This window comes from Melopsittacus undulatus, chromosome 7, assembly GCF_012275295.1.
Source record: "Melopsittacus undulatus isolate bMelUnd1 chromosome 7, bMelUnd1.mat.Z, whole genome shotgun sequence".
Lineage (NCBI taxonomy): Eukaryota > Metazoa > Chordata > Aves > Psittaciformes > Psittaculidae > Melopsittacus > Melopsittacus undulatus.
In genome coordinates this window covers 13,114,205-13,137,724 of record NC_047533.1, presented here as the reverse complement: position 1 = coordinate 13,137,724, position 23,520 = coordinate 13,114,205, and the positions used below count along the sequence as shown (strand labels likewise).

General features: G+C 39.2%; 1 protein-coding gene across 2 annotated transcripts in view; it reads left to right on the top strand.

The window, feature by feature from the left end:
• The window catches only part of STK32B (serine/threonine kinase 32B), a 170,703-nt gene that overhangs the window by 128,842 nt on the left and 18,341 nt on the right, over positions 1-23,520 (top strand). For both annotated transcript variants that reach the window (XM_005148496.3, XM_031048464.1), the window contains 3 exons: positions 12,891-12,994; positions 17,442-17,558; positions 18,557-18,682. In XM_005148496.3, coding sequence (XP_005148553.1) covers positions 12,891-12,994; positions 17,442-17,558; positions 18,557-18,682 — 347 coding nt within the window. The remainder of the gene's footprint in view (positions 1-12,890; positions 12,995-17,441; positions 17,559-18,556; positions 18,683-23,520) is intronic.

Here is a 23,520-nt window from a genome sequence, read left to right as displayed (position 1 = left end):
TCAAAAACATGTCTGTTTAAAGTTACAGTTCTATGCAACTAACCACTTAAGTGCTTCCCCTGTGGCTTTTAGGGGCATTTTATAAGTTTTACTTATGTATTTTAAATGCATAGGTAACTTAAAGGCTGGGGGAGTAAAATTCAGTTTAACTGCCCTATGTGTCTAAAAGTTAAGGACCTTGGATAAGTTAATAATTCAAGATTCCTCTGGAGCTGAAGGACAGAAGGCATCTCTTGATTTGTTCCATCAAAATTAGGCTAGTTTCCATGGTTAAGAATAGGTGTGATTTATCCTGTTTGTGGCTTCCTCCATATCTGCTGATGTAATTCTGTCTTTATATGGAATTCTCATTGATGTGATGACTGGCTTGAACTAAACATATTTGGGTTCTGGAAACCATACTAAGAGGTATGTGTATGTCCAAGAGACTTTCTCTAGCAGACATGCTCTGAGCACACCCAACAGCCATGCAGTTGTGAAATATTAGTAAGTGATCATGTTCGGAAAGTGTCACTTAGGGAACTGAAGGCCACTGTGTTCCTACACTGTGTATATTAGCACAGGAGTAAAAGCATGTGCCAAAGAAACAGGAATTAACACTTATTTATTACACAGTACAAAGAGCTTTGTACCAACCTGCACATGAAGCAGGCAGATGTCTTCAGGGTGCCTCAATAGGAGCTGTGAGACTGTGTCAGAGCAGTCCCAGGCACTGAAGCAGTTGTATTTTCAGATATGACATGATTTTTTGTCATGAATCAACAGTTAACTGGAGTCTCTTGGTTATGAGCAGCTTGTTCACAGCTGTCCTCTCTTGGCAGTTAATAGGATGCAAAAAGTGTGTGGGCACACTGTGCCCCTTGGGCTCAGGACCAGTGAACTGACCTGACACTGGCTAGTTTGCTCTTATAAATTTACTCAAAATGGACTAAGAAACATTTTATGTAGTCCTGACTCAAGCACTGAAGTTGTACAGAGGACTGAGGCTGTAGATTGACATTTTCTCAGCAGTTTGTATTAGTTAGCTTTAGCTGAGTGTCTAGCTCAGTGACTCTGCTTAGATGAGATGGCCAGCACTGCACAGGCATCAGATGCAGAGCATTAGGAAATTTAGTCTTCATCCTGAGCTTCCCCTCAGGGTTGGTACCTGAGTGTTTGATGTTGCACCACAGGTTCCCTATTCACTGTGGTGAAAACAGAGGAGAAGGGATGCCGAAACCTCAACTACACCAACTGCTCTCATTTAAAAAGAACTTGCTTGAGCATTCTTGCCAATACTGGTGGGTTTGTTTATAAAAATGAACAAACCAACACAATAACAACAAAAAAACCCACAAAGAGTGACAAAACAAACACATGCACAAATCAAAATCAGGAAAAAAGCCTTTTTAGTCTACTGGTAATTTGACCTTCCTCCAACTCATACAGACAAATAGCTGTATGACTGATGTGTGAAACTGATCATGTTCACCAAAGTGCCCTTAAATATACACTGACTGAAAAGTTAAAAGATTCCACCATTTTTGATATGGTAGGTTTGTATTTCTCTAAACAGCTTATTTCCTGGAGCTTTTATATTCTGCTTAAGTAGCTGCCTAGAATCTTGTAGCAGCCATTGTTATTAGATGTGCAAATTCCTATTATACAGATTGTTCAAAAATCTACTTGAAGAGTAGCTATTTTGCAGTTTGAATCTAGAATAGGGGTTTTCCGTATTTAATTGTGGTGATGACAGCAGACAACAACAGCTCTTTCTGAGATTTAATTTTGTAAGGAACTAAATGACTGTTTTGATGGCTTTACATTTTTAATCTTGAAGCGCTTTGTGCAGTTTTACGCTATGAAGTATAATTATTATGAAAGCAGAAAAAGCTGAGTACTTGCTTAGGGGTCAGTTAGCATTTTAGCATCTGTCTGTCCTATTCTGAACGTGTGTATTCATCTGGCAGCTTAACGACCAGAAGCACGTTAGTTAAAACAAATGTACAAAAATATATGCTAACATTCCTCAAGTATTTTGCTGAGAGTTAACAGGAGTTCTAGTGTCCTTTGGAGCATCTTTCAGACTGTCCACACACATCAGTACACCACCACCTTCTTACTTCATTAGTGGTCTCTGTTGACAAGCTTCTCTCACAAGAAAAAAACCTAGCTTTTGACAACAGAAAGCAGAAAAAGCTGTAGCAAGTGCTAAGTACTGTGATTTGGTATTTTAAGGTTAAAATTATGAAAAATAGTCTCATCTTCTTGGAATTCCTGCTTTCTACCACCATAAGGCAGAGTAACTTGTTCTTTGTGTAGCTGACATTTGCCAAGAAGTGGTACAAGGAAGGAAATGCTGAAATTCTTTATAAAACATTTATTTATTCTTAGAATCATCCTTAAAATCATCGATCTTAGAGTCATCCTTGCATTTATTTGGAGCGGTAAGAAGTCAGGAAAGCCTTTAGAAGTGTAAAAATCTGGCTTAGGTGACAAGTAATGGGTGAGGATTTTCTCAAATCATACACAGCTTGGGTATCAAAGCTTCAGCAAACTTCAGATACTTCAAATAAGAGTTTGACAGATATGGGCAGACACTCACTGGTGCTACCACCATTTAGATAATAAAATAAATTATAATTTTTAAATAATTAGGGAGGTTGACAGTAAGTTTTCATTATCAGGAATTTAAACTTCAGTGTAACAGGACAAAATCAGCTTCAAGAAAGGTACTTGCTGAGTGCCAGAACCGGGGCAGCTTAATGATTCCTGCAAGACACGCCTAAAGCTATGCTGGTATTTGTGATGATGAAAGTATGAAATGTGATGAAAGTTTTTCCCCTGTCTTGGAGGTCTAATTCCCATGTGAATCCTGTTATGTTTAATCAGATATGAGAGCACTCTCCAGCTTTTCCCTCAGTAAAGCTACCTATTGCGTATTTCTTCCTAGGGTGAATTTAAGGAAATCAACAGAGAAACGCACTCTCTAAAGCTCCCATTCCTATTTGAGATCTGATTGAAATAGGCTTAGAAATTGCTAGGGAGCAATTTTCTCTCATGCAGCCTGACTGCATAAAACTGGTGTCCAGGAAAAAGACAGTGAATTGATATTGTGTTATAAAAATGCACTAGCTGTTCTGCTTATGATACCTACCTTGTAATGCTGAGCAGGGTGTGAGCCAGCTCCAACAGCCTTTGCTTAATTCCACTTCATATTAGCCTTTTTGCCCCTAAGTCCTTCTCAGCCTGAAATTTTCCCTGCCTATTTTCATACTTATACAGAATGCAATGTATCTGAACCTGAATGTTTCTCTAGAAACCCTGGTCGTTTCTCTATGTTCCCCCTTCCCAGCTGATTCATTCAGACAAGTGAAATACCTGTCATACACAGGCAGAAAAAAAACACACAGATAAAGGTGAATCTGAAAGGAGTGAAGCCAACAGCCTGGCAAGACAAGCAACTTCCAGCTGCTTCTGCAGTTCTCAAAGCCATTGACCTGAAATGTTGAAGGGAAATCAGCTTCTTGGTGTTTGGGCGTCTTCAGAGATTCTGTCTCGTACTGTTCCAAAGGCTGCAGCTGTGAAATACAATATGTGCCTTCAGCTGGTGTAGGAAATTTGTGTGTCACCGGTGCCTAGTCTTACCATCACAAATTCACTGCTTAAACCTTCTGCAGCACCCACGATTGAGGATGTTGTCAAAGGTTTTATTGCAGGAGCAGCCCTTTGAAAACTCAGAAGTTTTCAGGCTGTCATCCTGCTCTGGCAAGCAATGCAAAATGAGACCTACCTGGCTTTAAGCAGGTATGGATTCTGCCAAAAAGCGAACATACCACCTGTGGGGAAGCCTCTCCATTCTGCACAGGGATGTGAATCAGGAAAGCCAGTGCAGGGCAGGACACTCTGTGTGTTTACCTGGTTGGAAGCACCTGTGTACATGTTTGCCATTTGCAACACTGTTCCATCTTTTTCTTGGTTGCTTATAAAGCTGCAAGAAATATGTTTGTGTTTCAGACAATGTGTCGTGTGCTGGGCACCCATTTGCAGTGATGGCTCTCTCCCTTGCAATGTGTTGGTCAGCTATAAGAACAAATGTTAAATACTAAAACATGTCTGTAAGATATTATATATCTATATATACCTCCTTTTGTTTATTCCACACTCTGGCTTAACTTAGATATATGCTAATCCTTCCTTTTTTATTCACTGAAATATCTCCTTTTGGAATGACCAATTTCCATACATCTGTATGTTATTTGTGAGTGTTGTAAAAACTTGCCCTTCACAGGTTATAAATTTTGTAGGTTTAGGGTTTCTTTGGGTTGTTTTTGTGTTTCTGGTGGGGGCATTATTGGCTTCATGGTTTTCTTCAGCAGAGGCTGAAGTTATCCAAATAATGCACCGTGACTTTACTTCAAATCAAACTGATAAAATACATTTAATGGTATAAATATACCTGACAAAAATCCAAAGCCAATAAAGCCAGCCATAAATTATGTGAAAAGTTTCAGTTACCCCCTTCCTATCCTGCAGGCTCGTTATCTCAGGTTTTCACAGCTGCTTTCATAGGCTGCTGTCATGGTGAATAATAGCTGTATGCCTGGGATTACCAGAGCAGTGTGTATTTACAGAGGTCCATTGAACTTCTGAAATGTATGAGACATCCATATACATTAATTGATACTGTGTGAGAGTACTATCAGAGTCAGAGGAAAGCAGTGGATGTCCTGATACCAATCTTATAAGTAAAGTAAAAATATCCCCTAGGGCTAAATTTGTTCCTGAGGTAGTTACACGATAGCAGGAACAAATTTGGAGCTGGGTTTTCAAAGGTGTTCAGCCCTGGTCTTCCTCGCACTCATACCAAACAGTGCTCTGAAATGAAACAGTATTTTGCAGCTCATTGCTTTTTTAGTGCAGTTAAGGCAGTTTGTAAGTTTTTAAACATCCAACCTTTTTCCTACCAAGGGTTTGACTGTCTATCAACAGTATCCCTAGTGGTGTCACTGCCTGCCCTTTTGATCCCAAGGAAGAATACCATGATTCCAACATGAGCCTGCAGGCTTCTGTTTGTTCTGATAAGCAAAGATTGAGAGTGGACATGTGAGGCTTCGAGGTGCTGAAATAAATACCATTTAGACAAGGTTTTTAGCTTGTACTAGGAGCACTGTGGCCTGAAGAGATTAAGCACTGGGCTGCAAGTGGGTACTTGGGTTTTGGCTCTGTTCTGACATTAATGAGTAGGCATACAAGCAGCTAAAAACCCTTGGGAGATCAGGAAAGAAGTTACTGTCTCCAGCTGACTTCCACCTCTCTGTGCTCTCTGACCAGCTATCAGCCCTGAGAGCTTACAATAAAAGTGTTAATATAATAATTTCTTTGACTCTCAGTCAAAAACCCCTCACAGTGCATTCAAGTTGTAGTTTTGGTTTGATTGGTTGAAGGAGGAGGGGGTGGTGGTGGTGTTTTTTGGTGCTTTTTTTCTGTTTTTTATTCTTTACTTGTTTTGCTTTTTAACTTGCCTGAAAAGGTCTGGTCTGATGCGGAGCTCTGTGGGCAGATCTGAGGGGGAAGACACCTCCAGCAGTGGTGGCAGATGGGGCAGCATCCCAGCATTTCTGCCCCCTGGATGACTGATTCTTTGGTCAAGTCACACAACTCCCACAGGTTTTTGCATGCATAAACTGATGCAACAACATCTGCTAACCTGGTAGGAGTATGCGAGGCAGGAATATGTAATAGTTCCTCTGATGTGTCAGATACACAGTAGGCCCTGAGAATTCCCAGTTACCTAGACCAGTTAACTTCAGTACTGGGACAGTACTGGGCCAACCTTTCAGATAGCAAATGGGTATTTTTGAACACAACCTCTTCAAGAAGTTAGAAAAACTGGCACTGCAGCCACTGAGGTTTTGGATGGAGCAAGGAACGTACTTCTGTATAATTTTTTATTCAGTAGTTGGAGACTACGACTCTATGATAGCTGCTGAGCTTTCTTTCTAGCAACTTGAGACTTCTTCTCTGAGGTTGATGCAGATGTTAAACCACCTGAGGGCTTCTTTGTGCAAATGCAAGGGCAAGAAGTGAGTTCTGCTCAGCACTGAGTAATGCAGAGGGTTTTATGAGGACAGCTTTTACTGTGTAAAGGCACAAAAGATTGTAGAGCCATATGGCAGACTAATAAGGTGCTCTAAATACAGTGTCTGCATTCAAGTAATGGTATCTAAAATATTTACTTTGATTGAATAATTGCATTAAATATAAGTATTAAAACTATTGAGGTGTATTATGTGAGTAACAGTCCAAAATCAGTTACACTGCTGTAACAAGTCTAGATTTCACACTAGAAAGCTGCCAGCCCAGCATGGTCAGGCTTTAAGCAGCAGTTTGCCTTATACAATTGAAGTTAGCAGTTGGCTAGTCTGAAGCTCTGAGTCAGAAAGCTGTCTGTTATGATTTAGACCCTTTTAACACACGAGAGAGTAAACACTAGGAGGTAAATTGATAGTTTACCAAGTCCATGTTTATACTCAGGGAGAGGGAAGTTGTTTGCTTCCATTTTGCTCTTAAAACAGCATCTACGCTGCTCCAAATAGAAGATCACTTGTCACTGTAGTTTGATTTCTGTTTTCTGTTTAAACCATGACCTAGAAGAATTACTAACCTTTGAATTTATTTTTCAGAGGAAAGGAAAAATTAATATCATACTGCTGAGAAAGCAATTAATATTTCACTGAACAGTCTCAGTCCAAGGTTCTTAGAATATTATTTCAAAAATCATGTTCATTTTTTATTCAGCTCAGTCTGTCACCCGTTAAGCCTGCTTCAGCAAGGTGAAACTATCAGTGTGTGCTATACATCAAGTAATTCACACATATGAAATGTGGAAAGGTGTAAGCTTTTAACTGCGTATGCTGCGATAGTCAAAGTATTGTTTATATTGTGTGCATTGTGTATGTCAAAATATATTCATTTATACATATATTATTCTTTTCTCTTTCAAGATCAGGTCCTTTCCAACCATAACTATTCTATGATTCTATGATTAATATCAGGAAGGAGAATGATATCTGGCAGCATAGTATCATGCTGGACCTTAGTTAATGACACCGAAATCTATTATTTTATCTATGAAATCTCGGTCATTACAATATAAAACAATGCCATAGAACTGTAGAATAGTTAGGATTGGAAGGGACCTTAAGGTCATCTAGTTCCAACCCCCCAGCTGTGGTCAGAGATGCCTCACTCCAGATCATGTTGCCCAAGGCTCTGTCCAACCTGGCCTTGAACACTGCCAGGAACGGAGCATTTAGCACTTCTCTAGGCAACCTGTTCCAGTGCTTCACCACCCTCACAGTGAAGAACTTCTTCGTTATATATAATCTGAACTTCCTCTGTTTAAGTTTAAACCCATTACTTATTTACAGTCTAGGAGGTTCCTCCAGTGCATTGATGATAACTTCTTAATGCAAATGGTGGACAAACCAACTAGGAGAGGAGCGCTGCTAGATTTAGTACTCACCAACAAGGAGGGTCTGGTTGAAGTGGTGATGGTCAGTGGCAGCCTTGGCTGCAGTGACTATGAGATGGTGGAGTTTAGGATCCTGTGTGGGAGGAATAGAATACCTAGCAAGGCCACAGTTCTGGATTTCCAAAGGGCCAACTTTGGCCTCTTCAATCAACTTCTAAGGGAAGTCTCATGGGAAAGGGTACTAGGTGGTAAAGGGGCTCATGATAGTTGGTCAGTATTCAAGGACCACTTCCTCCAAGCTCAGGATCAGAGTGTCCCAATGAGTAGGAAATCAAGTAAGGGAGCTAGGATTATGGAAGCAGGGGCTAGCCACTTGGGAGGAATATGGGACAGTTGTTAGAGGATGTAGGGAGGCAATTAGGACAGCTAAGGTCTCCTTGGAACTTAATCTTGCTAGTCAGGTTAAGGACAATAGAAAGGGCTTCTTCAAATACATAGCAAATAAAACTAATACAAGAGGCAATATAGGCCCACTGCTGAGCGAGGTGGGTGCCCTGGAGACAGAGGATATAAAGAAGGCAGAGGTGCTGAATGCCTTCTTTGCCTCTGTCTTTACTCCTGCGGACTCCTGCCAACTGCATGACTAATGTCAGGGTTTTCTTTCTTGAGAAATGTTTTGGACATGCCCACCTGAACTTGATCATTCCATAATTTAAGGCCAAACTATGATGACTTTATTTTTTATTTTATTTTCAGTTTGTCAAATTAATATTGGCACAGGGTATTTTTGTAGTAATTAATGACCAATTCTCCTCAGTGACATTTAGCTATGCATAGACAATCAGCCCTTTACAGCTAACCAATCTTGCAAGGCTCACTTGCACGTCATTGCTTAAGTATACTGATTTGCTAATGTGTGGCAAAGGCCAGTTGAAGGGTCTAACACTTCCCTTCACTTTCTCTCTCACCAATTTTTCAACAGTTCTAAGCAGCCTAGGGAAGTTGGCAATGCTGTGTAAGCTTCTTTATCAACACATGGCAGTCTCACAGGTAATGGTAGTCAAATACACCATGTGCTCTTCAGTTAGCTTCTTGCAAAGGAAATGAAACTTAAACCAATTCATCAGAAAAGAAATGCCACATTGTGCTATTTAGGATTTGTATCACAGCCACACCAAGCTCTTCATTTGATGATTTAGTCTGCTGAATTATCTTTCTGATTAAATAGTATGCTCCATCAAAAATAATAACAGCTGCTCTTTGTGCCAGCTATTCCAAGTGATAGACCTCAAACTGGCTATTTTACAACAGCCAGCATTTTTCAACGCACCATTCAGAAGCAAATAAAAATGGTCTGACCTTTACAAATCTGGAGTACTTATAGTTTAACTGTGAAGTTAAGTGATACCTGTTAATACTAAGCAGATTTTTAGAAACCCGACTTAAAAGCATTTTATCTGGTGTACAAAATCCTTTTTTACAGTACAAAGAAATAGTGAAAATTGGGTTCTGTGGTGGTTGCACTTACACTGATATTCTCTTCTTATTTCAAGTTCATGAACTATATTGCAAGGTACAGGTAAACTTCCAAAAACACTGCATAATTAACAACCAGTTAAGTAAAATTTCAGGGTTTTACTTTATTTACAGATCTTTAGGGAAATATGTGTGCAATATGAGATACATCCTTTACAGCATTTACACTGTAGAGCATTTGACTGCTAGGATAATTGTAGTGAGTAATTATATATATGAATTGATTTTTCTGAAGTTACTCTCTCACAAACATATTTGGAACTCCAAATATTGCTAAACCCACAGGAGTATGGATATTCCAGTGAGCCACTGCTGCTGAGATTGATGTAAAACCACTAGATTTGCTTTCATGTTCAATTTTTTATTAGCTGTTCTCGAGTATGGTTTAGTTTTAAAGAGAAATAACCATTTATTTCCTTGCTACAGTCTGCAGTGATATGGTATTACCAGAAGGACACAGTGTAAAAGCAGCTAAAGACAGAGCTCTGAAAAGGATTTTCAGGTGTCTTAGCAGAGGTGAAGAGCCTGTGCAGTTCATGATGAATGCCAAGAGAAAGAGGCTGTAAAGGTCCCATTGAGACTTTGGCCTTACAGCCCTTCATCACCTCACTCAGATGCACTGTGAGAAGGTGGTTGCTTGAGTTTCATCAGCATCGCAGTATCATAGGGTGATTCATGTCAGCAGGGGCCTCAGGAATCTCTTCCAACCTCCCACTGAAAGCAGGCTATTGCTGTTAGAGGCACTCTTTTGGGGAGCTCTATTAAAGCAGTTCTCCATTATGACAAAGATGTTTGTTCAAGGGGAGCTGCGAGGACCTGTAAGACCTGTCAACCACATAACTTCTTCACTTGTCTTTGGATTCACTTTTGCTACTAGACCTGGTGTTATTTGGTTTAGATTCCAATTTGAAAGCACTGCTTCCACCATGGAAACTTCTACTGCTTTCCCTCTAACTGAATGTGGTAGTACTTACAGCTCTCAGACAAAAGAATCTACAGGATCAGGCCCAGTATTAAAACTACACATTTTCCTGAAAAGCCTTTGTTCAGTAGAAATTGCTTGAGGAAAAATATCTGAAACTCTTGTTCTTATGCACTCTCTCACTTTTGTTCACATGAATCAACTTTTGCAGGCAGAATCCTTGCATAGGGGTAAAATATGTGAATATTCTTCTCATCCTAAATCTATTATAAGAGAGGATGTGTGCAGAAAGGGTGCATACAGCAGAGCTGTGTTGCACTTGCTCTAAGCTGTCAAGCTCAAATCTTATCACCCTCTAGAAGAACATACCCACAGCAGGATGTAGGATGGCTGTCCAAGCTGAGCCTGAGATAAAACTCAAATAATAAGACTGCAGACAGTCTATTTCAATAACAATCCTAAAGAAAATCAATGTAGAAACTTATCTTTCCTTTCACATTTTTCCTCTGCTTTTATCCTAGCCAGTTTGCACTCTTGATTGCTTCTCATGACATAGTTATTTCTTACTGCAAAAAACCTAATGTTATGTTCTGTATTTCACAGCTCTAGTTCTTCAAAGCTTGGCTAACCTCATCACTAGGAGGATCTGCTGTCTTTCTGCAAAATCACAGTATGTTTCTGAATGAGCAGTCAAAGTCTAAGAGTCTGCCCTACAGCCTGGAGGCCTTCATCTGCACATAATGTCTCAGTGCAAAAAGATTTTTGGACACGTTAAGCAAAAACTTAGTGTGAGACTGGTATTTTTATAGCCTTGTGAAACTGGGGAGAGGTCTTTTGGCTTCATTAGGGTTGAGATTTCACCTTGAGAAAAAAAAATGTAGGTAGAATACTGTAAATCATATTGCACCTTCTGTCAGCCCTCCCTCATCTTGCAAAGTGGATGCTTATAGCTGATTGAAAGTGAACTGAATGGAGCTGACTGAATGAAGAGAGGCAGTCCTTCTTGACTGCAAAGTCATACTGCTCAAGTGAGGGAAAAGGGTCCATTTACTTTAAAAAACATGAGCCTGACTGCTTATTTTCTAATCTAATCAGGTTAAGGTGAGAAAACAGAGCTTCAGAACACTAGGGCCAGCGGGCAAAAGAAATAATTTTCTACTGGTCTGTTTAATGTGGGATGAGTTGACCTTGAAGCTTTTAGACAAGCAAATGAAATAAAAGTGGATAACTCAGTCACTAACTAGCAAAACATCTGCACCATTCTGGCAGTGTTATAGGTTACATCAATAAGGTAATTTCAGCTTTACCTCACAGAAATCAGATAGCAATCTGTCACATTATTCAATGCTAAAGCTATAAAAGAAAGAATGAAACCAGTATTATACCTTATACCTCAGTAAAAAGGTCACAAAGGCTATTTCTGTAATGAGCTATCATACATTATCTAGGTACAGTGGGCAAAAACCATAGCAAATGTAGCTCAATAAAGCAAACCTTTACTATGGTGATATTCAGAATATTAGAATATTACTGTGGTGTCTGATGTACAGTTTATGTGCATTGATCCACTAAAGTAACACAAAAACTCCTGCCTACCCTCTCAGCACCTATTTATGTGACATAATGCCTGCATGTAAATTGTGTCACCAAAGATCCACAGTAGCAAGCAAGGAAGGTCTGAAATATATCTGAAGACTGAGCATGAAAAGTGAAGCTGTGTTGTCTGGAGGTGAAGCATAGCTTAGTCAGTGTGATGACTTTTATGGTGGGTCACAGCATGATACCTATACCTTACCTATACCTATTTTCCTTAGTCTTCCTTCCTATCTAATTCATGGATGCCAAAATCCTCTATTAGATTTGGCTCTTCAAGGCTTTCTGAAGTCAGGTCTAGCACTGTAAATTGTTAGATTGCAATCCATAATGCAAGGACTGCAAAAACTCTGAAAGGAATGCTTTTTCTTTAATTAAAGGTGCTTCTCTAAATACCATAAAAATCTCACTGCCAGTTGGAAGTAAGTGTGACCAAATTACATTATTCATTGCAGTATGCCCATTAGAAAGTGATGCAATGGTAATCAGGTAGTAATGTGGTATATTAGACTTGGTATCTTGGCCAGAAGATGCTCACATGGTAATTGCAATCAACTATGATGTTGTGGTTGGTGATAGTGTCATTTAGAAAAACCCAAGGGAAAGTGTTGTTTTCACAAAGTGTACTGAGATTCTGCTGTGAAATAATTAGAAAAGCATGACTGACTTTTCATTTCATTTCATATTTATTGATGGTATTCTGAAGAAACAACAGCGGCATTATTTAGTATGTTTTTCTTGCTGAAATTAGCCAACTGGATCCTTGTTTTGAAAAGATCTCCCCACAGCCTTCCCTAGAAAGTTATTTTTATGTAATTCACCACCTTATTGACTGTGTTTATTCCTAGTCATAACAGTGTTTCTTACAGCATACAGTGTAGGATACGTATTTGTGTAAATACATACTTGTATTTAATTGCTATTTTCTTATGCTGAATACCTTTATTATCCATCTGATTAATTCTATCCAAATGTAGAATAAGGATGAGATTTACAATGTTCAATGCCTTCATCAGTCACAAAGAATCACTTTGTGACTGATATATAATGCAGATATTTGTCCCATAAGATATTTGCATTACCTTAAATGTTTCAGTTCAGTAATTCCCCTCCTATTCCTTATTTTCATTCACATAACAAAACTTAAATGAACCAGGTATTAATTAACATATAAAATTATTGAATTCAGAAAAACTCTGCACAGTGAAGAACTTTTGCTGCCAGCAAACCTACACACTGAAGCTGCATCCTGAAAATGCTGCACTTACAAATGTATTTCATTCCAGTTAATCACATCCTTATTCATTTTTCAGCTGTTAACATTAATGATCCATAGTATAACCTTAATATATTTTTTTTTGTTTGATTTGATTATTGATTTAGCTCCAGAAGTGTTCCAGGCCTTTATGGATGGAGGTCCAGGATACTCATACCCAGTAGACTGGTGGTCATTAGGAATTACAGCATATGAATTGCTGAGGGGTTGGGTAAGAATGATGGGTTTTGATGTTGTTACTTAACACACTGACTGACATAAGACCCCAAGTTTGCAGTGCCTCTGAGCACACCCTTCAGGATAAAATCTGAGTGGATGGGGCTCAGGTGAGGAATGTTGTCCTGGGTCTTTCCCAGCTGGAAACATTCTTGGAAAGTTTCACCCCATTTTCAATTACATTTGCCTGTGTTTGGCTAAAGAAAGACCTAATGTTTAATGGCTTCTCCGCAATGCTGAATTGGTACTTTACAATGGTACTTTTTTTCCAAATAGAGGTTGAGATACTTTAGGCTTTATTATATCTTTGATTCTCTTGGCTAATACCTTAAAAGAGCTAATGCAATATCCTAAGATGTTTGGCCCAACTACAGAAAATGCTTATCTGCCAGTGTACTTGTTTCTTATCTAATCAATTATGTGAATAAGCTTAATGAAAAATCTTCCTGAGCATGGTCAAACATCACAGAAGATAATGGAAAATTCTTTTCCATTTTGGTTCAAAGGATTGAAGTTGGTTGCTTAAATATTTACTATCCCTATGGAAAACATTATTTTAGATGCTATTTCAGGATAACGGCATAGCTAAAGTAGCTGGGTTTTTTTAATTATTATTATTATAATTTTTATCTTAGAGTATTTTATTGCATTGCAGTATGCTGTTTTTAAAGAAAGGAGTGATTATTATCATGTGACATTAACTCAGTACTACTACACTCTCTTGTTAAGCACTTTGGAATGTGGGACAATCCATCCCACAAAGATATCATTTTCATTTAGGATGACAGGCAAAGGAAACTAGAAAAAAAGAACAATTATTATTCCCATTTTTGGATGTGAAACTTCATTTCATAGTATCTGCACATTGTTACTTCAATCCAGAAGCCATATTTTTCAGAGGCATAAAACTTGGTCAATCTATTTTGTATTTCCATAGAAATGGCAAAAGCCATGCTCCTGATGCAAAGAATCTCTCCCATGCCAAATTTCAGCACCTGCTCTCAAAGCACAGGGGTATCAAAACCCTTAAGAAAGGCTTTCTTCACATCATTCTGAAAATCTACTGTTTTTAAGCTGACAGCTGACATTATTCCCAGGATGGAAGATTTTAACCTGAACAGTAAAGTGATGAATATAACACATCCTCAATCCTAGCCACAGACAGTAGTATTAGCTACACATATAATAAATTAAAAGAAAATCCTGCTGTTTTTTTACCAACCCTTTCACCAGTGAGTGTCTCCAAGAAAGCAGCACAATGAATGATTGTGTAATGAAAGCTGAACTCCCAAGGCTAATCATCAAAGATCACTTTAATGTGACAAAGTCACTTTACTAAATGAAAAATTATACAGAATGGTATCCATTTGCCAAGATCCATACAATCTTTTCTGAATAAATTGATCTGGCTACAGACAAAGCAAAGTTGAGACTGAATCTGTCCATGCCCCAGTCAACCAAGTCAGCTGCTTGTTTTCTCCTAAAGAATGGTTCTTGCTCACTGAGCAAGCCAGAGGGTGGCTTTGCACCCCATGCCTTTGTATGGACTAGGAAAAGGTATACTTTTCCCTGAATTCTATTTCTATACTTTTCTAGTCCAGACAAGCCTTACCTAGCAATAGCAATGGTAAAAGAAGTAGTGGCAGGTTGAGGAAATGTGCTTAACCCAAGGCATATCGCTGTCTGCAACAACTGCAAGTTCTGGAGCTCCATCTGCTGCAGCAGTGCAGTGCAGACAGCTGCAATGAAGCAGTTTGTGAGCACAAGGTTTCAGAATAAACCTGCAGGCAGGCAGCTCCTTCCTCCTCCACACTTCTGCAGCATTTTGTTCAGCAGCAAGGATGCCCCATTGCCACAGAGCAGATAGGTGGGTGCTCAGTGCAGCCCACCTGCTTCTGCTGCAGAAAGAGGAGTGTGTTGCACTGGGCAGAGCCACCCAGATATATAACTTCCTGCATGGTGCATGCTAGTGCATGGAGAAGGCAGGAGAGAAGGAAAGAAGGAGCATTAGAAATGAGAAGCATTAGAAATGTCAACTGTTTTCCAGCTCTGAGCTGTGCATAGTGCATGACACTGCCTGCTGAATTCAAGAGGAACTAAGTAGGAATAAGCTGCTTTACACTGAGTTGCATTTTTGGTTTGCCTCTACTGTTGTGAGATGCAAAAGCCCTCAGGGGACGTTCAGGGTGATCAAGTTGTTGCAGCCATTCTCACACTTTGCTCCCTACTACCAAGCAGCCAAGACAGCACGTTGCTGGAAACAGGGTTGTAGCTACAGGAGTAGGTTGTGTCTGGTACAGACCTGTCAGCACTATTTTTCAGTTATCTACAGTTGCGTTAGCATTCGTCAATATGTCGCAAGCACATTTCTTTCCTTAGCCAGTTTCTAATAAGAGACCTGATGAGAAAAAAATGTAAATCATAAAGCTTTGCATCAAGCCCATGGGATTAAACTGCGTGATGGAAATCATGACACATATCAGCCTGTTCCTAAGGTATAGACCACTGCTAAAATATTATGGTAACTGTATATACTATGCCCTCAGTATAGACAAGGTGAAGGAAAGAGGTTATAGTTGGAATTCTTCAACTTTGGCTTTCACTGCAATGTCAACAGTTTACAACAAACTTCATGAGCAAAAACAAACCAGATTTTTTTTTTCTTATTTCAAAATAAAACAGAAGGGTTCTGACCCTCAAGAGGATTAAGTAGCTGAAAAATTGGGAGATATAGGTGTGAAGTGCCTATAAAGCCCAAATTTACAATGGCCATTTATAATTCAGGTTAATAACAATAGTAAAAATCTCTGCAAATCTCAAAAAATCAAGACTACAGAATGCCAATAATCTTTAAAATAAGGTAGGTTTTTAAGGATTTTTCACTGAAGGGAAAGGTTTGGGGAGAAACATTCTTGACAGAAAAGCCTTCAGTGATTCATTATTCCTTAAAGTTGTTATTTTTAGAGCTAAACCACCATTTACAATGATTGGTGTAAATGCTAGCTCAATAATCATACTGGTCATATTGTTACATGAAGTCTAAATCAGCAGTAGGTTACTTCCTGACAATAAACAGAATTTTAACCTTTCCTTTTTAATAGCTAGTTTAGGGCAGCATCACCACAGGAAGGGAAAAACATGACAGAGTATTTCAAATGAGTTTTGAACTTCATTCAAGAAAATAATGTATTTAGAGCAGGCAATTAGGTCCTGTTGAATTCATATGGACATGATAGAGCTATATGACAACAAACTAACAGAATGTGAATCAAAGAGATTTAAACAATCCTTAAATTTATTTTTAGAACATCTTAATGGTTTGGAATGAATTTAGTTTCATACATATGTTCAAAGTTAAATACGTGCATGAATTTCTCAAACTAAGAATATTTTCTAGTCCTTTATGAAGGGTGGTTCCAATTCACTGTTAGGTTAGATAGCTGACATCTAGAAATAGTCTTAAATTATAATCTTGTAGCCGTACATGCTAGCAAAAGTTGAGGGATGATTCAGTTCTTAGTGAAGATAATGAGTGTCTGCCCTTTGCTGTTGAGGGTATTAGATTAGAAGGTGTCTTGCATGAATTGTGATGCATCAATCTGCCCACTGCTGCTATGACGGCGTTTGGCTGCAGATCTCATATCATGTATTAGTCACCAGCCAAGTACAACTCAATTCACGAACAATCTGCATTCTATCCTTGCTTAAAAATAATACATCAAGTATCATTCTAACAACTTGATTCACAAATACAGGTCTTTAAAAATATGTGCACAATAATTAATAAAAATACAAATGTATATGTAGTACTCTTATTTCCAAAAGCTGCATTTTGTAAAAGATAAAACACAGTGATCTTCATGAACAAAGCACGGGAAGGCCTGGACCTTCTCTTCAGCTATAGAAGAATTTAGGCACTGTAAAGACAGGACAGCAGGTCCTGTACGGATCTTAGTTTTAATTTTAGAGTTAATTTTAGATTTCAGAAAGAGCAAATGCAAAGGGTTGGGATTTGGAGTCTGCTTTTCCTGCTGTGGTTCTTACACAGATTTCTGTAAGCATTTTTGTATTTATCTACTAACTAAAATCAGGATGACAAATCTCCCTTCATCCACCACTTCACCACTTTGACCATTTAGATCACAAGAACATAATCCACATTTCACATAGAATGCCCCAGGAACAAAATTCTTCAGTCTTCCCATCTGAACTTATAGTTCTTTTCATAAGAGAAAAAGTTGCAGAGGAAATGCATCTATCAGTAACTACATTCATTACAGCCAAAGAAAAGCCCATGTGCAAAGAAGGATTAGCCTCAAAATTGTTATGTTTTGATGTTTTTGATATTTCCAGCATAAACAATACCAAGCTCAGGAAAATGTGATTGTCTACACTCTTTTATCCATTTGTGCTGAATTGATATTGATTTAACTTTATCCCAGAGACCTTATGAAATTCATTCAGCCACCCCTATTGATGAGATACTGAACATGTTCAAGATAGAAAGAGTTCACTACTCATCTGCATGGTGCAAGGGCATGATAGCACTACTGAAAAAGGTAAGAAAGCTACAAACACTTCTGTCCTGTCTTCTGTCTTCCAGAAACCCCTCCAACAATGCAGAGACATCAAACAAGCACACACGTTAAGTAGTCAAAATGTCAAAGATAGGAAGGCAGGGCTTATTCCTAGATTTTCTCATTGTGAATTGTGCAGTATTTACTTTGGGGATCAATAATTTCTACTCTGTACCCTGGCCCCATTCTCTCCAGCCCTGGTTATATATATTGGAGAGAGAATGAAGGACCACTCTGCACATTGAACGTCTGCTACAATTTCTAGCCAGGGAACTTAGAAGTGAAAAGAGCTCTATTTCTCCCTGCTCTATGTTGCTATAGTTGCAACAACTGAAGTTGAACCACCTTTCTGTAAATGTTACTACACTACAAGATGGAGCTCTTTCTGAATGTATCATGACCCTGGAAATCATTTTCTCCCTTAAGTCCCAGGTTTTTTATTTGGTTTAATTTTCTGACCCTACTGCAATGATCTTCAGTCTCTCTTAAGTATTTCAGATCATCAGTACTGTTATTTGAGCAGGAAATATATGTGAATTGATGAATAGAGGAATAGAAGATCAATTTCTTTTGCAGAAATGAGCAATCCATTTTTGCTAATGGTTAATCTTAATTGCTGCTAGGGTGCCAAGTGTAACTATATAGTCCAATAAATTTAAGATGAAATACAAATTGTTGGGTGGCATTGAACTGTGATGTTTCATGTTGCTTGGACTCTTGTGTAGTTGTAAACAGACTTTTGTTACTAATACATTTATATGCTTCATGCCTGCAACAGCCATCTGGTGGCAATTAAATCATATTCATATCCTATGAGTTATCACTCTTATTTCTTTTAGACTGGGTCTTCCAGGAGCCGTTAGAAGATTCCCTAGCCACTTCCTTACTCAGACTGTGTCTCATACAGTTTATGCATGTGATGCCTTTACTCTTTTATGTGGCATACAGTCTCTTAGAAAATGCCTTGTACTTGCTCACAGCTCCTCACTAAGGACCCAGAGTGCCGTCTTTCAAGCCTTGCAGATATCCAAAGCTCTCCATACCTAGCTGATGTGAACTGGGATGCTGTTCTAGAGAAAGCTGTGACCCCAGGCTTTGTTCCTAACGTAAGTCAGTATTTCAGGTCAACTGTGTTTGCAAATTCTGACTTTAATTATCACTGCTTGTTTACTTGTTTATACTTGCATTTATTGCTCTTCAGTGATTTACTTCTCAAAGAAGCTTTACTTTGGATCCTACTTTCATTTACTCAGCCACAGCTAAGGGAAAATTTGGCCCATTTTATTAGATCAGAACAAAAACTCATTAACCTTGGTTCACATTTTGTTCCCTTTCAAATAAAAAACCATTTTCCAGGCTTCGCATTTCAGCTGTTAAAGCAAATGGTTGCGGAGCCAAACAATACCAAGATGATGGTTGCTGCTGTGAAAGTTGGGCATCTGATTAACATTTGCAAAACTTTTTAACATCCCAGTGTGCTGTTCCTTTTTCGCTTAAAAACACTGTTCCAAAAGACTGACCTATTTTCTTCATGACGTTTTCCTACACTAAAACATTAAGATTCTGTGAGGGAACCTGGTGGTTTCTCTTTTTACCATGGTCCTATTTTGTTGGTATTTTCTGGATATTTCCATTTTGGTCCTATATAAATAGATACAATTAAAAAGCAATGCCTGTGGTGTTAACATGCTTCTCCACTTTGTTCACTCATACTGTACCATATTTTTTCTCATAACAAATTTGCAGCATAAAATGGTCTGATAATATTTTGTTTATCCAACCATAAATAAAGAGGAGGAAGAGGGTATAACTAAGGGTATAACTAAACCTTGTCCTCTTGCACATTAGAGTTCTTGCTAAATATGATGGGGACAGGATTCAGCCTTGCAGAAGCTGAAGGCGAGAATGCATTGCCTAATGGAGCAAAGGCAGCCAGGCAGGTTGCCAGGACAGTGTTGACAGTATTTGCTGTGCTTCTTGGCACCTGACCAGAGCCTTTCCTGGAAGCAACATTCTGCAGGAGAAGAAAGCTATGGGTGAGCAAGCAGGGCCTCCCTCTGCAAGCCTGGGGAAAGACCAGGAATACAGCAGGTAACTAGCACAACAAGTGAAGAGAAAGGTTGGCCCCTCTTAGGCACTTTAAAGCAATGTCACTGGGGCGAAACTACCAGGACTGCTTCCCTCTCATTCAACACCTCTGTGCTCTGAGTAACTGCTATGCCAATGCTGGGCCCTTCCCTTATGCTCTTCAGGTTGCTATCCTAAGCAAAGCATGGCAGAACAAAGTTCCTTCCTGGACTGGTGGACAATGACTCCCATTCTCCTGGTGGTGTGGATCTACAAGACAAATGAATGCTGCTTTTCCTGTTTTCCTATGTTCTAAGTTAGATCTGCTCTCATAGATATTGGAGGTGTGCCCTGACTCCTTCTCAGACAAAACTCAACAGATTATTTAGACCTTCTACTCTTAGATGGAAATTTCATTCAGTTGTCAGCCTGTGGGAAACTTCACAATCCTGCTTTGTATTTCAAGAGAGGGATCCCATACCCGAAGGTACAACGTACCTGAGGATCCAGAGGAGTCCCAGGCTCTGCAAAGCCCATACGTGCATAGATACATGTCTTAGGACTTAAGAGAGAGGACTTAAACCTGCTTCAGTGAAACCAGCTACTGAAACCTGCTTATAGTAAGTCTGTTCTCTGCTCGTGTTGCTGCTCCAGCGTTTTCCTTTCCCCAGACATCTCCTTGGTCTCGTCCTTGCTTCCAATCACACTTGAATTCATAGGGCCATATCTTCCATCTTAACTCTGCTCGCAAGAACCGGATTCAAGCCAGCTTCAGTCCAGGAGTGAGTCCAGGTAACGAAATGCGTGCCACCCTGCTAAACCTGCCTCCCAAGCAGTGAGAGATGGCAGTTTGGCTGTGACAATAGGATCTAATAAGGGGACTGCAAGTTTTCTACATCCAGCTGGCTTACACCCAGAGATAAGCACAAGAAGTGTGTGGTAGTTTGCATCTGTCATCCTAACTCCTTAATTCACAGTTCTCATGTAGCTGTCTGCTTCTTTTCACCTGGATTTAGATAGTTCTGAGGGTACCTTACTACTGAGACAAGTACAGAGAAGTTTCCTGTTTTCTTAAGAATGGCAAAAAAAAAAAGAAACTTTAAATGTGATTTCAGAAGCAATTGTGCAACCAGTTTGTCTGGGACTCCTCTATTAGCCAAGCGGCTTGTGTCTGTGTCTGATGTTGATAGTGGAGAATGTGGTGGAGACTGAGAAAAGACTAAGTTATCTTGTAATACTTTCAACTGTTATTCATTAAACATCTATCAGACAACAGTTCTCATTTGGATTCACCTTATTTGTGTTTTGGCAGGAACTTATAATATTGGAAGCAAAATAATATTCTACATTTAAAAGGAAATAAAAAGTTACTTTTATTTACTCGGATTACTCTGAAAATCCCATTACAAGTCCTACCAGGCACTTCAGGACAGGGGCTGACATTGCAGGGCTTGTTCCTCCTGCTTGATCAGGTGTACCATGAAAAACAGTAAGAAGGCAAGAGTCAAGGTGTCTTGTTTATTTCTTTATTATAATAAACTTTACTGTTTCATAAACATAAATACCTGTTTTGGCCAGGCATTTTCTGAGAACTTTTTTCTCTGTTGCACCAGTAAAACCTTTACCTAACTGGGGCCATGAAATAGCATCTCCCTAGGTTTTCAGGCTTTGGTGAGAAGGTGAATTGAGCCCAGCACAAGCTGAGATTTGGGAATAGCTCTATGACTAGAGAGTTTATACATTTTGGCAGCATGTTGTTTTTTGTCAGGAAATTGCCTGCCTTCTGCAGGCTGGAGGACACATGGGAGGCTTGTGGTAGGAAGGTCCTGTTGTTTAATTTCTCCCTGTGTAGCTTGATTCCATAAACATCGTTTTTATGTAACAAGTACATGTGTTTCTTTCTGCTTTACTCAGTTTATTTCTATTCAGCTTGGAGTTACAGGTTGTTAGGAGGCTTTTTTGTATGCTAGATATTTGATAAAGGAAACAAAAATTTACTTTGATATTATTTGTTTTCATTTTTAAAGCTTCAGAATTAAAGTGATGCGTTTTAGTGCTCAAACAAATCTTAAAACTGCACATGCTCAGAAAAAGGAACTGATTGGTTAAATGTAAAGAATTATTTACTTATAAATAAACCATAAACTTCCATTAATTAACACAAAAATAAACTTTACTAAACCCAACTGGCTAGTATGAAGGAAAAGGCATCAGAAAGCTTAATATTCTACTTTGAGTATCCAGACTTAGCTATGAATAAAATGATGGAGTGATCTCTAAATCAAATGTTTCATTATAGGACACCACAAGTTATGCAAATGATTTCTAATGTTATTTTACTGCTTAGTGTCTTTGGTTACTAAATATCTACCATTTATATATGACTTATCTTAGTACTTCCACCTTGCCAGTGACAATGGTGTGATTGAACTCCCAGAAGAAAACAGGCTGCTTTTGAGATCTTCCATCACAAAATCCAAATGGTTTGCATGGTTTATTTTCATGTTTTGAGAGAATGAGAAGAAGAAAGGAGCTCAGGTTATACTGATCTTAAGGAGCAGCAAAACCCTGACCCAGTAATTAGGATGCCAAGTTGTGAAATGAGCCATAGCTTTTCTGGCCGTACCCTAGGTCTTACCCCTAAATAGGAGAGGAAGAGCTCAAACCAAATGTTGTCATGAGATGGTTTTGCTGCACTAATGAATAGAATTAAAAAACAAAACAACCCTCAAGGCTTAAGCTATGCTCCTGTAAACTTTCATGCTGAAAAGATCTGAAAGAATCAAGAACCTGAAAAGAATTAAAGAAGAATCTGAAAAGAATCAAGGAAGTAAATGACCATATAAAAATGATGTTTCCGATCAACCTGCTTGGAAAGGGTTTCCTGATACCACAAAGATTTGTTTCAAGCATCATAAATTAACATAAAAATGGAGAATTTAGAATATTTAAGTAATGCCAGTAACAGGTAAGAAAAAGCATAGTAAATTGAAATGAAGCACATGATTGGGAAAAGCCAGCATGGATTCTGCAAGAGCCAATTGTGCTTGACAAACCTGATATCCTTCTGTGGCAAAGTAACCCACTCAGTTGCTGTGGGGTGAGCAGTGGACATTGTCTACCTGGATTTCTCCAATGCTTTCAATACAGTCTCCTCCAACCTTCTCCTAGAGAAACTGATACATTTGGGTCTAGACTCTTGCTCTGTGTTGTGGTGGGGACTGTCTGACTGGCTGCACCCAGAGGGTGAGGGTAAATAGCAACTTTTCAAACAGGCAACCTGTCACCAGTGCGGTCCCCAAGGGATTGACTTTGGGCTCAGTCTGTTTAATATCTTCATAAGTGATCTGGAAGATGGGATCAAAATGACCAAATTTGCTGAAGATACCAAACTGAGAGTGGAAGCGGACACTTCAGAAAGAGAGAGCCATCCTGCAGGATGACCTGGAAAGGCTGGAAGAGCAGGCTAGAAAGAACTTTATGAAGTTCAGCAAGGACAAGTGTAAGGCCTTGCACCTGGGAAAACATAATCCAGGAGTGCAGCACAGGCTGGGATCTGCCCAGCTGGGGAGCATCTCTGTGGAAAGGGACCTGGAGAACCCAGTGAACAGCAAGCTCAAGATCAGTGAACAGTGTGTTGCTGCGGCAGAGAAAGCCAATGGCCTGCTGGGTTACATCAGTGAGGGCATCACCAGCAGAGATAAAGATGTTGTTGTCTCACTCTACCTAGTGCTTGTCATGCCACATCCGGAGTACTGTGTTCAGCTCTGGTCCCTGCTATGCAAAAAGTTGTGGATGGGCTAGAGAGTGTCCAGGGAAGTTCCACAAAGATGATCAATGGACTGGGGAGCTGTGTGAGGAAGGGCAGAGAATGGGG